The 16565-nt window shown below is 49.7% G+C and overlaps 1 protein-coding gene across 3 annotated transcripts in view; it reads left to right on the top strand.

Moving 5' to 3' along the window:
* Positions 1-8019, top strand: part of LOC128914614 (uncharacterized) — a 229292-nt gene extending 221273 nt beyond the window's left edge. For all 3 annotated transcript variants that reach the window (XM_054213844.1, XM_054213842.1, XM_054213843.1), the window contains one exon: positions 854-8019. In XM_054213844.1, the coding sequence (XP_054069819.1) occupies positions 854-860 (7 nt within the window). In that variant the 3' untranslated portion in view covers positions 861-8019. The remainder of the gene's footprint in view (positions 1-853) is intronic.
* The last annotated feature ends 8546 nt before the right edge of the window (positions 8020-16565 follow it).

The raw sequence follows: 16565 nt of genomic DNA, 5'->3' as shown, positions 1-16565 counted from the left end.
TTGCAAGCGCAAAAGCTTACGTTTAAGCTTGTAAAAAAAATCATTGTGCACTAGGATGATTTTTTTTCTCCTAGGGCAAATGAGAGTGTTTGACCAGATTCAGAAGATGAGCTTAAAAACTTTGCAGATCTGTTCTGCAAGCTCCTTTGAAAATGTGGGATGAAGTGATTGATCACGGTATTTATCATTTTCTTTGGAATCTGATACACCCCATGAGCGCCCCAGGCCAACTACTGCGGAGATACATTATATTTTTTTCTCCCCTGAGAAATACAAGAGAATGGGAAGCAGAGAGCGTGATGTCAGTATTTCCGTGGAGCCTGTTTTATTTCAGGGCATATGACAAGGCAGTGGCTGTATTTTTATTTAAGTACAAAAATAATCTCAGCACTTTTTAGCCATCTAGAAACTATCAATAAACAGCAGAGCCAGGTTAGTGTTTTGGGGAGGAGAAGTGGCCCCTCTGTGACAGGCAGCAGCGAAACACCAGGAGTCCCAAACAGGAGGCAGCCCAATTTTATATCAGAACTTATTTTTATGCTCTTTTGTATCTTTGCATTTTGATGGTCAGATTGGAATATTGACTATGTAGCAAGTATTATTTTGTCTTTAACAGAATGGGTATTTAAAGAAGTGAATGAGATGGGTTCTCGGGCGTTAACTGAAATGGTTTAGTATTTCTGAATGGCTGGAGAGATGCAGAGAGAGAGAGAGAGAGAAAGAGAGAGAGATTACAAACTGTTGTCAACATGATGAAAATTTCACTTATTCCTTTGCCTTTTTAATTGCTTAGGGAAAAAAAAAGTAACAAGCACATTAGTTAAGCCTGTTCATTTACTGTTTTGTGCCTCAGAGAGTGAGAATGAGACATCCATAATTTTTATGAGAAGATGCTTCCTAAATATTCAGCACTAGGAAAAAAGAAACACCACCGCCACACCATTATTTGCATCATAAATCAAGACTCGCTTGATCTGACAAGGCCACTTGTTGGACTCGCAGCTTCTTTCTTAAATGGAAAGCCCAAAGGAGCTAGCCTTGCTCGTGCTTGCCCAAGCCAGGCGGCCGGCAAAGCAGATGCGGGCGCTTGTTCCAGAGGGAAGAGGGGCTTGGCGCTCAGGCATGGCATTCAAGAAAGCTCTTCCCCTCCATAAATTGCCGAGGTGCTGCAAGAGATGGAGCGTTGTCACAAAGAAGAACCAGCTCCGGGTCCCACTTTTCCTCCCCGCGGTGGCTTTCCCAGTAGGGCGCGGGGTTGGGCGGCCCCGGGGCTGGCGCGGGCAGCAGCGCAGACGCGGAGTGGGGTGATTTTGACCGAGCGTCTGATACTGACTTTCATTTCAATGCCAGACAGGAGGAACCCACTTACCATTCCATACGCAGAAACAAGAGAGTTGTAACAAACTGACATGTTTACGGTATTTCTCTGGCTGAATCTATATATATATATAAAAAAACAAAAATACCCTCTTCCCTAGGTAAATGACATGCATTACCCCTTGACCTAGACACTAGAACAGAGGATCTAAATTCAAGACTTTTCGCCTCCCCACCCTCTCCAAAAAGATCAAACAAGAACCAACCTAGGTGCATCTAACAGTTGTAAATAGAAAATAATACATAGAGAAATATATTTGAAATTTGTTTCAGTTTCTGGATGGTCGCTGGCCGTCCATTGCAATGTTATTGATAGTACACTGTGGTGCTTTGGGTTTCTGGTTTTGTTCTCTTTATGCTCTGTCATCTTTTCATTGCAGCTACATTTCAGGGAACATGTATATTTAGTAGCTATTGTAAGTTCTGCATGGCATCACCGAGCTTATTTTTCCTTAAGAAGAAGAGAAGAGTCTGTAGGAGTTTAAAGGCACTATGACGACAGGGACTTGTAGCAGAGAATTTAAAAAAAAAAAAAAAAAAAAGGTTTTTAAAATTCTAGTTTGAAGCCAAATACTGATATTTTAGTGCTTTTGGGGTTTTAACAGTAAGAGAAAAAAAAAAAAAAAAGAAAAAAAAAAGGATTTTGGTAACCCAGCTGATCCGCACTTGCCAGTTTTATTATTTTGTTTATATTGGACTGTTTGACCCTGTCAAACAAGTGTCAAAGTTGTGTGTATAAAACAAAAAAAGTGTTTAAAAAAGTGTTGTAAAGACACTGAGCCTTATGAAAATATTTATGGAATTAAATAAAAAGAAGTGAAAAGGCATCTGAAGGCATTTTAAATCATTTTCCTCAGAGCGGTCTCACTCTTTTCCCAAAGGCTGAGCACGAGTCGCTGGGGTGGGGCTCCAGCTTGTCAGCAAAACAGACGCTAAAACATCCGTGTGTAACCAAAAAATAGGTTTGTTCTGGAAATATCCCACCCCCCCCTTGCTTTGTGTCCTCCGTCTGAACTGAGCGAGATGATTAATGAGTAGCTGGGGGTTCGGCGCTGGCAAAATACGGCCTTGCAAGTGCTGGCAGGGGTTGCTCTAAGCGGAGCTTGGATCGTGTCTTCTGCGAAACATGGGTTTAAAATGCTTTCTGCTTCCTCACCTTTGCTCAGCTCCAGCCCAAAGTTGAAGACAGCTGAATTCTCCAAATACCCGGGGGGGTTGGAGGGGGGCAGCCCCGCCGCACGCTGCAGAGCCCCGGGGCGAGCGGGTTCCTGCCCTGGCTCTCCCTCGGCGCGGAGGGAGCAGGTGCCCACGGGGAGAAGGAACCGGGCGCTTTGCCCCCAAAAGGCAAAGTGCTCTCTCCAGAAACCCAGTGGCAGTTCACAGGTAAGAGAGAGGAGTCACGTATGTCTAGGTAGCCCAAAAATACGGTTAAAACCAAGCGGAGTGGGGTTATCGCACCGCGGCATCCAGAGCCGGTGGCGGTTGGGAGTCGCCGTGTGGAGAAAGAGGGACACCTACCAAGGTCCTCTGAGTAACGGTGGCCAAAGAGCTGTATTTTCCGTAAGGACACGGACTTTCTGCTCTTTCCCATCTGTCCTGCTGGGCGAGCGATGGCCGCTTTGCTGGCACACGGACCGACCACATCTCCAGCCCACGCTTACTAGGAGAGCAGGCAGACAAGGGAATGGAAAACTGCCCGAGCCAAGCAGCTCTGCTGCGGGAGACGGGGAGAGGGACGGGGCAGGGGCAAAGCTGCGGCACGACGGCTTCTGCGCAGGTTGAGGAGCAGGATCACCCAGAGCTCCGACATCACAGCTTCACATCTGCCTCCTGCTTCAGCGCGGCCCAAGCCAAGCTTTTTCCTCTCGCTTACATTCTTGCTTGCAGCGGAGTCGAGGTTGGGGCCGTGCTGGGCTTCACCTCTCCAAATAATCCCATTTCTCTTGCAGCGCGTAGCTGAAGTCGCTCGGGAGGGTTGGCACAGTGCCGTTCCCAAAAATCTGCTGCTGGGGAGAGCAGACCCAAAACGCAGTTCTGTATAAAACCTCCCCTCGAAGAACACCTCTGCTGCCCGGCCGGGGTAGGCCAGCCGCAGGCCCTCGCTTGTTGGCCGGCATTTTGCTCTCCCCGCCGAGTTCACAGATGTGAGCTGAGGGGTCAGGGAGGGCACGAGCCAGATGCCTTGCCCGAGATGTGTCATGTACCAAAAAAAGCCCTGACGAAGAGGGACCGGGGAAGGAACCCAGTCACCCAGCGCGTGTGCTGGGAGCAAGAGCACCGCCAAAGCTTGCTCGGGAGCAGTAACGACCTCCATGTCCCTGCCGCAGGCTCCCGGCCCGGCTCGCTGTCATGGACGCAGCCAGGGAGAAGAGCATTCCATGGCCGGGAATGCCACTGCAGCTTGTAGTCAACTTCTGTGTTTCATTTAGTGACAGTATTGGTTTGTTTTTAGCTTGCTCCAGCCGCCCAGCATGCAGCCAGCTACTGTGAACTTTGGTTGCATAAAACAAAAACCAAAACCAAAGAAACCCAGTTTAAAATTAATTAGCCTTGCAGGGTGCTAGGTTCCTTGGGCTGTATTTCTGGAGAACAGATCAAACCGACCCTCCGCGGTCACAGTCGGGGCGCAGCGGGAGGGACGTGGCCAGCTCATCCCTGAGACCTTGATTTGGAAATTCCCTTAAACGCATGCCCGAGTCCAGCATTTTGCACCAAAGCTTTTGTTACGCACACGTCAAGGTGCAGAATTCAGTCCTCAGAATGCATGATGGTGAGTAGGGAAATGACTTAAAGTGCATGTCGGCGCTGATTCTGCCTGTCGTGCTGGTCTGTGGTGCTGCTCCCCGGGCTGTGGCCTGCGGGCATGCGGGGGTGAGGATCGCCGTGCCGAGCTGGCCACGTCCATGGGCTCCACTCGGGAGCTGCAGCACAAGGAGGAAAGCTTTGAGGCTGATCCACCCGGGACGTGGCAGGAATGTTGTCTGAGCGACTCTGTAGGTGAAAGCCATCTCTGGTTTATCCAGAGCTTTTGTTTTTTAAGGAATCAGACTTTCAATCTGACTGATGGTGCTGGGATTACAGATCCCAATCTACCCCAAACAGTAAATTTTCTCGTTATTCTGTAGCTCAGAAGCAGCACCAGGTTTCGCAGTAAGCACAGTAGCGGGGCAGCATCCTCCAAAGCATGTAATGCACCATCTGTGCTGGTTATTGAAGAACAAACTGGAATTGCGTGTTGCTGGGGATGCAGTGGGAATAATGGATTTTTGGGAGGGTTTCTAAGCACTGTCCACCGAGGGTTTCTCAATCCATCGCTGCTAAGGACGGACACTAGCTGTTTAACTGCAGATAGAGCCTCCCCAAAACTGCAGGTACAAGTTGTAAAACTGCGTTAATTTGTCTGAATCTCTTACTTTTGCTGTGGAAAAGAGAGACACGGTACGTATTAAATGCTTTTAATGTTCACGTCCTTTTTTTTTTCCAGCTCTCTCAAGGCAAAAAAAAAAAAAACCAAACCAAAACGTATCCCGGTGAAGGTGTGCACTTCCTCATTTCAGAGCCGCAGTAATGCGTTACCTCTTGCAGGTTTGGCAGGGTCGTCTCCTTTGGCAGGGTCTCCGTGCTCAGACCTTTCCGCAGTCGGGGCCATGCAGCAGCAATGGCTCAAAAATCTTCCCTGTTCCAGGATCTCCCCAGGGCCCATTTCCAAATCTCCCCCCAGCCCCGCGCTGCCGACACACCGGCCAAAGCCAGCCTGGTGGCATGCGCGAGGGGACGCGGGGGGACTTGCCTCTTTCCGTACTGGCTACAGCAGCAACAAAAAAATCTCCAAGACAGGAACACTTTTTTTTTTTTTAAATTTTTCATTTAGGAGAATACGTAAAAAAAGTTAAGCCCTTGCAGAAATGCCTCATAAAGAAACCATCAGTGCTTGAAAAAGTGCTCTGGTCCTCGGCATCTTGTCGGGCCTGCGTCACCGTTGCGGGTCACAGCTGGGGACAAGGGCTGGCAGCGGCATTTTGAGCTGCGCGCGTGGGTCCTTGCGCTGCTGCCGTAATACCAGAGCGCGGTGACGCACGCTGCCAGAGCCAGGCTGGCTTTTACACCCGCTGTACAGCTGGAGGGGAACAGACAGGGGTTTTTGCTAGGATGTAGGTTGTTCGGAATAAACCATGGCACTAAATTGGCTTCTACGTAACCTCGGAGAATTCAGGCTCCGAGAGACTCAGCGGTGTCTTGCTGGCGGGTCCTGGGAGGCAGTGGAACTTAACTTCAGAAGAGGACTTTTATTCTCTCTTTTTTTTTGCATTTGGAGAAGCAATAAGGGGATGTATTCGTAGAGTTGCTTCTCTTTTTAGCTCACCTTTACAAAAGCTGTGAAGCTCTTATTCATGAAGCAGCTACTCGGAGGGTGTGTATGTGTGCTTGCAAGCCTTTGCCGGTTCGGAGGAAATCAGACAGTGGGTGGCCCCGGCCCACAGCACGGTTTGCCCTGGGTGGAGATGTCAAACAAGTGTCCGTCACCCACGCCAGAGCTCCTCTTACCGGCATGCACAGCGTCTCCTTGGAATTGGTGGGATTTTTCACCTAGAACTGTGTAACCGAGGGTAAAAAAAAAAAAAAAAAATCCCCTTCCTGACTGTTTGCTGAACTGGTATAAATTGGAACAACCCCAGTGACCTACCACAGGCTTATACAGGTGTAACTGAAAGCAGTACCTGACCCACGGGTTTAGTGACGCGACTGATCCAGCCTGGAAATGCTTGGAAATAGTTCAGCTCAGCCACGCAAGAGGAAGAACCTCTTCCTCCTAAAGACGGGGATTCTCAAGGCAGGTTTTATATAGGCTGGGTTGACTCTATATCGCATTCCCTGCAAAACGCTGCCGAAGTGTGACGAGAGCAGCTGGTTTGAACAAGTCGGTCATTTACAGAGGTGGAAGTGGCTGCTGTCGTTACCTCAGCAAGTCCTTTGTCGCCGGCTGTTCCCTCGCCCCGGGCAAGCGCTGGCCTGGCCGATGGCCGGGCTGAGCAGGGCTGTGCTGAGCCCGATTGCCCATGTCCGTTTCATATCACTTTGATGCCGGCTGACCTGGGCATTTGACAGCTTTTCCACCATCCGCCACTCCTGTGCAGCCCAGGCCACAGGTCTTGGAAGGTATTTTAGCCCATCTTTACGTGGAATTGCTTTCCACGTCTATGTGCTATCAATTCTTTGTTTTCTGTTTGGAAGCTGGATAAATGCAAATAAGTGCCATTTGCTGTATTTTAACTCCCCAGCAGCCGGACCAGTGCTTTTCCTGTGCCAAAATGAGCAGCCTCAGGCACGCTCCGCTCCCCATCCCAGCTCCGCTCACACGGAACTCCCCAGTTTTCGCAAAGGACGAGACGGGCAAATTGCACTAACAGTGCCATTGTAAAAAAAATTCCGTCGCGTACTGCCTTATCCGACCGAAACCACATCATTTGTATTTCGCAATTTATTTTTCAGTTTGGCTGGAGCCAGGCTCTGTTGTGTTGGTGGCCATGGCCAGCTGCGGAGGGCCCTCGCGCTCCCAGGGGAGGACACACTTGTGTCCAAGTGACACAAGAGCCTGTGGCAGCCACCAAGAGCCCTACTCCAACTGGCAAAAGCACTGGTTACACGGGTGGGTGCTGTGTGTACGCACGAGGGGGTCAGGCCCAGGGAGGGTTATTGTCTCCTCCTGCCATTAACAGAGCCCTTATCCCACAGGCTGGTTTTTGAGGGAATATGTGACCAACGCACTGATTTCCTCAAAGTTTCGCTCCCCCACAGATCCAGGGCAGCAAGAGAGGAGTCCCTGGCCAGCCCTGCTGCTGCGGTGGTTTCACGCTATACAAAGGAAATCCAGAGTCTTTGGACCGGGAAAAGAAAATAGAAGCAAATACAATAAATACCCGTAGCTGTGGCGAGAGCCGGGATGGGTGCCGTGGTCTCTGGTTCTGCTCCCAGGACGGTTTGTGCCCGTTCTCTAAGGACTGTGAGTGTGCGGGCTCCCCGCAAAGCCACCGCGTTTGGTCTTGCCAAATCACCGCCTGACGGCAGCCGCTGTGTGCCGGTGACAGTAAAGGTGACTGCAACGGTGATGCTGAAGGGGCTTTGACGTGCCGGGTACGGATCCTGCCGGCAGCGCCTGCCCCAGTACTCACAGCCTGCGTGTCCGGGAGGGCAGGATCACCGGGGCAAAAGGAAACGGATGGAGAAAAGCAAGGAATGTTTGGATGCTGTGGAGAAGGGGCTGACCGAGGGCTGTGCCGGGGCCGAGCGCGCAGCCACATTGCTCGAGGATGTGTCACGCTGTTGTTATCGGTGTTGCTAGCACAGTTACACTGGGCTTATTTTTACTGTCTGGATGTACCATTAAACAAGTTTGATTTTGTTGCCTGATTACAGATGAGCGGTTTCAGCCTCGCACATAATTAAGTGCTACCCAGGGGCTCCATTAACGGCGTCTCTGGACAGGGAGGAGCAAGTCGGTTCTTGTGTGCGGCCGCAGCGTGGTGTTCTGCTGGAGCAGGCGGCAACAACACTGACCTGGCAAAGGGAAACAGCCCCTTGGGTTTTCCCACCCAAGTCTCGCACCTTGGGCGTGCTGCCCCCGCTGATGCTCCACCACATGGGAACCCGGACTGCGGAATTCGGGGTGGCAGGGACTGTGTTCACGGTGTCTCCTGGTCGGGGGGGGGTGGGTGAAAAAGGAATCAGAGCATGTACCCAAGAGGCAGAACCCACCAAAGTCCATGTTCATGCTCCCCAGACAGAGCCATTTTGAGTTCGAGACTAGAAGCAGGGTCAGGAGCTAATGGGGATGTTTGACAGTTTAGGGAATAACAGGTCCCCAAAAAGCTGGAGCTGATAACCCTGGGGGAGAGCGATGTGGAGACTGCTCAGAGCTGTTTTTTTGCCCTGATTCTGTAATTCCTTTGGCTCTTCATAAAAAGGCACGTTAGTAATACCCAGTCATGCAGAGGGTTAAAGGCCATACTTATCCTGCACCAAACACAAACAAAAAGCTTTTGCTGGAAGGGAAAGGCTGCCATAAACTGATGTAGAAATGCCAGTTTGAATTCCAACCTCCCCCCCCGGTTATAATTCCTGTGCTATTCCCAGGCTGGAGGATGAGAAATTCAGAGAGGGCAGGAGAAAAAGGACAATGCCTTTAACGACGGGGATTATTTATACCTGCACCAAAGTAGCGTGAGCTGTTGGTAACAGCAGGACCTGTCCACGTGCATCTGCTAATTGGTACGGCCGCCGCCAGGTGCGCAAAGAGTTTGAAGACCAACAGAAATATTGTGATGGGCTATCTTTGTGCCAATGGAAACAGATGGTTTAAATAAATAACCGTGTCTCTGCAGTGTTTCTATCCAAACATTGCGGCGGAGACCCTTCAAGTGAAACTAAGCATAAAAAAAACCCCCAGCTAGCAAAGCGCAGCGCAGTTACTGTCCCTGCCCGGTCTAGCAGAGCGCTCAGAGCAAACAGCAGGCAGATTGCAGGCTAAGTGGACTGTGAAAAGACTTAGCAAACGAAGGCAGTATTAATGACATAGTAACGCTTGTCTAAGTAAAATATATTGCTTTTAAAAAAAAATTTTCCTCTTGACTTATGGCTCGTATCAACTTAAAGCTGCTCGTGAAGAAGCGCTGTTACTGTTTGGCTCCCGAGATTAGAGGTCAGTGGTAGTGAATGATTAGACTGGGGGGCTCAGGTGGTGGGGAGAGGGTGGTGCATTAGGGGACATCATTTCAAGCGTGCCCGTGTAAGAGATTTCAGCAGTATTTGAAAGGAGCAGAAAGATCAAGGGCGTACAAAATGAACAAAGCCGGTACTGATCAAAGGGACCGGGGTGCAGCCATCCTGCAGCCATCCCCTGCAGACGCCCGGGGACCCTGCCGGGGACGCCTCGTCAGTCAACACCTGCCTCGTACCGCCTCGCTGGGGGCTCCTAAGGGCCACCCCAAACTGCCGCGCTGGACGGCTGGGCCACCACCGCCCCTCACTGAAGAGCAATAAGCGTTTCTCGGCAGATGGTCCTGGAGAGCCCGACACGCAGCTGACCCCATGCCCGGGGTGGCAGCCCAATGCCACCTGTCCCCAGCCCATCCTCAGTGTCCCCATGGCCAGCCTGTCTCTCGGCCAGCCAGCTCACCGCCCCCCCAGCCCCACAGCCTGGGGAGATGCCAGAAGCCATGGTCTCCACCTGCTTTCCTGGTTCACTTCCGTGCTCTCCTCTTGCTGGTCACCCTGCGCAGTGTGTCTAAATAGCTCCAGCCAAGCCCCACAGAACCACGGAACGGCAGGGCTTGGAACCTCTGGAGATCACCCAGTCCAACCCCCGGCCAGAGCAGGGTCACCCGGAGCAGGTGGCACAGGAACGCGTCCAGGCGGGGTTGGAATGTCTCCAGGGACAGAGACTCCCCCACCTCTCTGGGCAGCCTGTGCCAGAGCTCTGCCACTCTCAAAGGAAAGAAGTTCCTCCTCATGTTTAGGTGGAACTTCCTATGCTCAAGTTTGTGCCCGTTGCCCCTTGTCCTGTCCCTGGGCACCACTGAAGAGTCTGCCCCCAGGGTATCCTCTGGACACCCGCCCTTTAGATATTGATCAGCATTGGTGAGATCCCCTCTCAGGCTTCTCTCCTCCAGAGAGAAGAGGAGGAGAGAAGTCCTTCTCTCTTCCTCAGTCTTCTCTCTTCCTCATCAGAGAGAAACCCCTTTTTGACGTGGAATCCCCCTGTCACCTCCCTTTTCCCCTGGCAGGCCACAAGGGAGGGCCGGACCGGCCAACCTGCCACGTGTGCGTCCCAACCCAACCGAGCCCTGGCTGCAGCCACCGCCATCCCCATCCCCAGGGCTCGGCAGAGCCTCCAGCCAGGGCAGCTCGGGGGGGGTCCTGCTCCCACCCTTCTGGGAAGATTTAGACTTACTAATTGATGTATTTATTTCCTTTTCTTCCTTTCTTTTCCTCCCTCTCTCTCTCCTGTTTTCCGTCCTTTCTTTCCTTCCCTCTTTGCTTTTTTAATTTCCTTTTGTATCTAATTCATTGCCTTCTCCCTTCCCAGACACATCTTGCTAGCACAGCTTGTTCGGAAAACGTAGACTTCTGTCATCGCCCTGTGTTTCCCTGCTCTGACCAGCGCTGAGAGTTGTAAATTCTTTATCACAGAAAGCTCCTCTGCTTTCTACTTGTGATTTTTAACATGTGCTGCAATTTACGGGCAAGATTCTTCTTTCTCATTATCTGCCAGCCCGATGACATTACAGAAATAAAGCTCAGTGTGTGCATTCATTTGTGACAAGGACGTTCCTGTAATGTTAGTGATTGGCCATTAGTTCTGCAACGCTGTAACGGCTGAAACAAAGCCATGAGCAAGTCATTTAAACTGCGGCCTTTCTTCCAGTGACATTATTTCTGGTGAGTCGTGTAATGGTGCCTAGAAGCCCAGCACAGCTTGGGAAAGCACTGCGCTGGGGCGCTGGGCACACGTACACGCTCCCCCATTCACTTTAGTAACGAGAACAATCAGCCCACGAAGACGCGAGGGGTGTCCTGAGGCTGCCCGGCACAGTGGCACGCTGCCACTTGGTATTTCCCCTCTTCTTTGCCCCCGTACCTGCCCTCACCGTACCCCCTGCCCCGGTGCCCAAGCTGTTAACGGTCCACGTGATGCCTGGGTTAAGGACACCCCTAACTTTAGTTGTTTGGGTCCCCTGGTTTGATTCAAAGGCAATTGAGAGACGGTAAATGGCATAATTAGAGCTCTTACAAATTCAGAATTAGGCTGATGGAGCCTGGGCCCCAGCTAGACAGGACATCTCTGAAACGTCCTGGGAGCAGTGGCCAAGGCAGGAGCAGAGCAGCCCTTTCTCAACTTCTGTTGGTTTTAGTAACTGCTCGTTGCAGGGAACGACGTCTCTTTGTGCTTTCCATTTTTTTTCATTTTGGTGCCCGCGGCCAGTGCGGGTGCGGAGAGCCCCACATCGCCCCGCCGGCAGCGCCAGCCCTGCCCCACAGCCGCCTGCGGCCACCTCCTCTCGCTGGAGCAGCAGGGCGAGCAGGGGCCCTTTAGTTTGCAGGGCTCTTGGCTTTCCCTTGCAAACTCCTTTCCAGCCCGCTCCCTGCTAGCTCGCATCTCCAGTCCTCCATTCATCACTGTCGTCCTCCATTTCCAGCCGGACCGTGGTGCCTCCCCGCATCCAGTTCTCCAGCATTTCTCTGTGCACGTTCTTCCAGACCTGGGGCAGGATTCCATAAACATCTGTGAAGCTCCCTCCTGAAAAGCTCTCTCTTGCTATGGTACGGAGGCTGTTCTCCCTCACGCTTTTCCTCCTGGGCATTTTCTCTTACTCCTCCTCTGCCTCTCCCTGTAGCCGAGTTTCCGTGAAGCAGTCCCGGCCATGGGTGCGTTATGAGCGCTGTAAATGAGCAGTGAGCCAGGCAGAGCGGTTAACGCTGCCACTGCTGGTGGAGGGGAAAGGCACCATTCCCAGGAGCGAAGGACGTGGTGGTACCCGGAGGTACTGAGCTGCTGATGCACATGGCACTTGGCGAAAGACATTGGTAAGCTCCTGATCACAGGAATAACACCTGAGCTCTCGTGCCGTGAGGGAACAGCACTGAGCCGTCAGTCAGGAGCTATGACAACAAAACGACAGCAGCGAGGGAAAAAAAAGCATCTCAAACTAGATAGAAAGCAGGAATTCCCTTAGGATAACTGTTTTAATAGAAGGGATGATGCTGAGCAAACCTCCTTTATGAGCTGCTGAGAACCAGCCAGGCACAAATAATAGAATCATAGAATCATCTAGGTTGGAAAAGACCTTCGAGATCCAACCCGTGGCCCTGGCCCATCTCTCCTCATTCCCTGGGATGCAGCAATGGTTTCCCCCCGCATTTCTTCCGTGCGAAGTCTCCGTTAGCAACACAGCACAGCCAGCTCGAGGGTCCTACGGTCAGAGAGAAATACCCTGTATTAAACAGCACGCCTTGCTGGCCCCCTTCATCCTCGCTTCAGTACACTCCGTCAGGGTTTTGCTGTTGACTTGCAGGATTTCAGCCTTTCTTGGGAAATAAAACTCCAGTCCGAGCAGCACGTGTTTTTCAGGGCAGCTTTACTACTTACCAGGGAAAAAACACACCCCCCTACATGAAATGCTGCAGAGAGAATACGGTTGCTTAGGCAGCAGCATGGCTGCCTGGGAAGGCTGGTATCTCAAGTGTGCTTTATTGAGCTAAAAATAAGTTTATTAAAGGAAAACAAAGTCTACCTCCAACAAAGAAGTGAGAAGGATAATGGCAAAGAGATGAACCCAGAACAAAACAGGAGAAAGCCCCTTTTCCCCGCATGTATGCTGAAGCCACAGAGGGGGTGAGGTTCTGCTACCGAGAAATAAAAGGGTTTTAGGAACTGAGTGTATTATAAATAATATTCTCAGGAAACCCTTGGCTACAGCAAAGTTCACATTAACACCACAGAATTAAAAGAAAGGGCTACATCATATGAGCCTTACTCATGACTGTACTAAATTCTTACACAATTAATCGTTGTGCTCGGGGCTGTTCCTCTAGCCCGTGGTTAAGCCAAGCCGTCCCGCGCTCGCCCTGCGAGGCACATCTAAATTTAGTCACATTGGCTGGGCAGGAGTTGCACAATGTGGCCACAAATGAGCAGATCCAGCGGATGACGCTTGACATCATTGTCCAAAAGTCCTTAGAGTTCCTACTCAACAATAAAGCTGGTCTGGAGACTAGAGCTTGGCAGAAAAACAAGTGAAACCTCAAAATAGTACGGGGCTGCATAGTACTGAAAGTGCTAGCTAAATGATTTAATTAGCTCGTGTTAATGAAAAGCAAATTTTTAATGCTCTCTCCTCCAGATTTTCATCTTGCCAAACGTTAAGATAATGCATTTTGAGATGCCTGAACTCTTCCTAAACCCCAAAGAGTTGGAAGCTTCACAGCAGCAACGCTCACAAGCGTCAGTACTTCATAGTCCTTCTGTCTCCATCAACGCAGGTTGGTCTCTGACATCGCTCAGACAAACACATGTGGAAAAGCAATGGGAAGAAACACCCTTGGCCACGGTTCATGGTTGCCGTTTCCATCGTGCTCGGTTAGGAAGACCCTTAACACCCCGAATGCGGCCCCATTTCAGCCTCAAACTGCTTTTCAAAAGCAAAGCTTTACATGGAGATGACCCAAACCGGCCAGCTGGCTGACAGCAAAAAATACCCCCAGCGGGGGAGAACACCCACGAAAGGTAAATTTAGATTTCATTTCAATGAGGCAAACGCTGTCAGTGCTGTGCCTGCTCATCCAGCCTGGTTTCCTTCAGAAGGAAGGAAGGACACATCCCTTCCCACCCAGCAGCCCTTTTTTTATTAAAGCCCATCTCCACTTCAAATAAAATGAGAGGAAAAAAACCCTGTTTTCTTTCAAATTGAGCAATCTGCACCTTTTTCTCTCTCTCTCTCTCTCTAGCAGCATCATTCTTCTCTTCTGGATGTGCGTTAGGCTTTTAGAGAGAGAGCCGGGGAAGAAGGGTTCTTCTCTCCCGAGAGCAACAGCATCTTTGGCTTAAGATGTCTAGGCAAAGACGCTGAGCAAATAATGCCAAACCATTACAATGAGTTAACCTTTGAAGCTGTTCCCTTTGTCTGCTGCATTGCTGATTTGATTTCTCAACTATCCATCTGTGTTCAAAAAAACACCTGGAAAATATTCTCGAGAGAAGCATTCATGCCAAAAGAGGACCTGAATTGTAGCCAGGGCTTCTTGAAATCAATACAAAAAATAAATACCATTGGAAGTGTTTTTGAAAGGAGACACACTTTGTGTGACAACAACTCCACTTCGTTCCTAAGTCCCAATTCTCTCACTAGCATTCATCTATGACAATAGACTGATGAGGGTTTTTTTGACAAAAAAATAAATTCACCGAGTCGGGCTGCTCCCTGTTATTCTGTCCTGATTGCCCCTCAGCTGCTCGTTATTAAAGGGGAAAAAAGATTGCCCTTTTCTTCTTCACAGAGTACTGGAAATGCAGAAAGTTTGTATTTTTGAGGCATACCAAATTCAGCAGAACAGGAAAGAATTTTATTTTTCCTTTCAGGCAATTTATGCTATATCAGTATTTTCATTATCTGTGCAAGTGGCAGCCTTGTCTCCCGTACTCATGCTTTGTACTTGCGATTCATAGAACGCAGAAAAAGGAGACTGCAAGCAAATCCTGTGAAATCAATTAACACATTAATGAATTAAAGAGTGTTACCATTTCACATTTCTTGTCCTTGATAATGCCAAACAGTTGAATCGGAGGGCAAAGATTTTCATGGTTTGTTATTGCTGTGAGCTTGGCTAATTATTTTTCTGATGTTGTTGTCCCGGGAAATGGCCATCAAACAACGGGGAGGAGGGAAAATACAAAGCAGGGCTTTCCACCACATGTATGAGACACTCGGCAAAACCCAGGGAAAAGGGGTTCCAGGTGGGAACCAACACCAAAGCCCTTCTGGGCCCTCTTATTGCCCGAAACGTAGGAAGGAGGATGCTGCCGAAGAAAGCAGCTGAGGAGCAGGAAGGAAGGAAGGAGGATTGACTTGGGAGGGGAGGCAAAATATCTGTCCAGCGCTCGCCTAATACATCATTGTCGTATTAATGACTTCTGCATTGAATAAGCCAGAGGTGAAAAAGGAGAAGGGAGCTAAGCGCAGGGAGGGATGAGGAATTCCTAATCCAAACCCAGCTCTTCCACCTACTCAGTTTCCTAATGACAAGGCTGCAAAATATCTGGTGAATCGTATTTCCCTTCACTTTCCATCGGAAACAGAAGGTTATTGCTTCATGATTCTTACAGACATGTGGGTTTGGGGGTTGGTTGGTTTTTTTTGTCTTCTCATATTTATGATTTTAAATAAATAAAAAAAACCCAACCCTATTTCAATGCTTAGAAGAGAAGTTTCCACCTAGATACCCTGATCAAACTCATCCAGTGGAGCATCCATAAAAGTATTTCAGCTGGAAGTATGACGCAGAGAATCCAGAGGGATTTCACCACATCATCTTATTTTCATTTCAGTGGACACATACAGACAGAAGTGTCATTCTCTCCATGGCATTCAGTAAGATACTTCCAAGAGCAGCTGCAGGGACCCCCAGAATAAGCACATAATGCTCTTACAGCAGTAACACAAAACCTCTGTCCATCCCAGAGTTCAAGGATCAGAGTATACACAGGCATAAAAGTGTACGAATTCCCGTCTCCATCCAGGCATTACCCTTAGGGCCCCGCTTCCGCTGAGTGCCAAACGCAGAAGGAGCCAGGAGCTGATGCGGGAGAGGCAGGAGGCACAGCAGAAAGAAGTTGGGTGTCTGCGGGGAGGGGAAAAGGAGGGGGGCGAGAGTGGCGTTCAGTGGTGTTTAATGTCTTCATCGCTGATTAAGACTCTTCTAGTTTCTATTACAGTTCTTTGAAATGGTTCGGAAGCTGGGAACTGGGGAGAAGCGACTTCCAACAGCTGCTGCCTAAAAGATGATGACTCAGAAGAACTGTCAGTGGGGAATTTTGATCGACAAATCTGCATGACATGGCAGGTTTCACTCAAAATAACACGGAGAAAACCAAATGTTATTGTAGCAAACACGTTAGTGAGCAAGCACATACCTGGTCTAAAAATACTTGCTGAAGCAAAAGCTCTGCAAATGAGGCAGACTCGTTACATGACAAGGGAAACACCTGCATTTGTCTTGCAGGTCCCCCAACTCTCACCAACCTTGCACTATTTTGTGTTCTTCTGAGGATCTTGGACTGCAAAATGGGATTTCAAAGGTTCATATATCAAGAATATTAGCAAAAAAGAACTTCAGGATTTCATGCCAGAAATAACGATGAAAAGGTCACAATTTGCAACATATCCCGTTATTTTCTGGTACTAAGCTCAGTGGGCCAAAAATAAGCATTTTTTTTCCTGCCCATGCTGCAGCCACTTGTATTTGCAGTAGGACAAAGAGCCGGAGCATTGGATAGGAACTGCCCGTGCAGCAAACACTTGAGGTTAGATGTGGGTTGGAGGGACGCAGTGCCCCTTGCAGCACAGGAGGAGGACAGAGGAAGAGGCGAGGGTAGGAGCAAACACCACACTGAACAGACTTGAACATGGAAAGTTGTG

Source organism: Rissa tridactyla, chromosome 9 (assembly GCF_028500815.1).
Source record: "Rissa tridactyla isolate bRisTri1 chromosome 9, bRisTri1.patW.cur.20221130, whole genome shotgun sequence".
NCBI classification, from domain to species: Eukaryota; Metazoa; Chordata; class Aves; order Charadriiformes; family Laridae; genus Rissa; species Rissa tridactyla.
The sequence above is the reverse complement of the archived record's forward strand: the minus strand, read 5'-3'. Positions and strand labels throughout refer to the sequence as shown.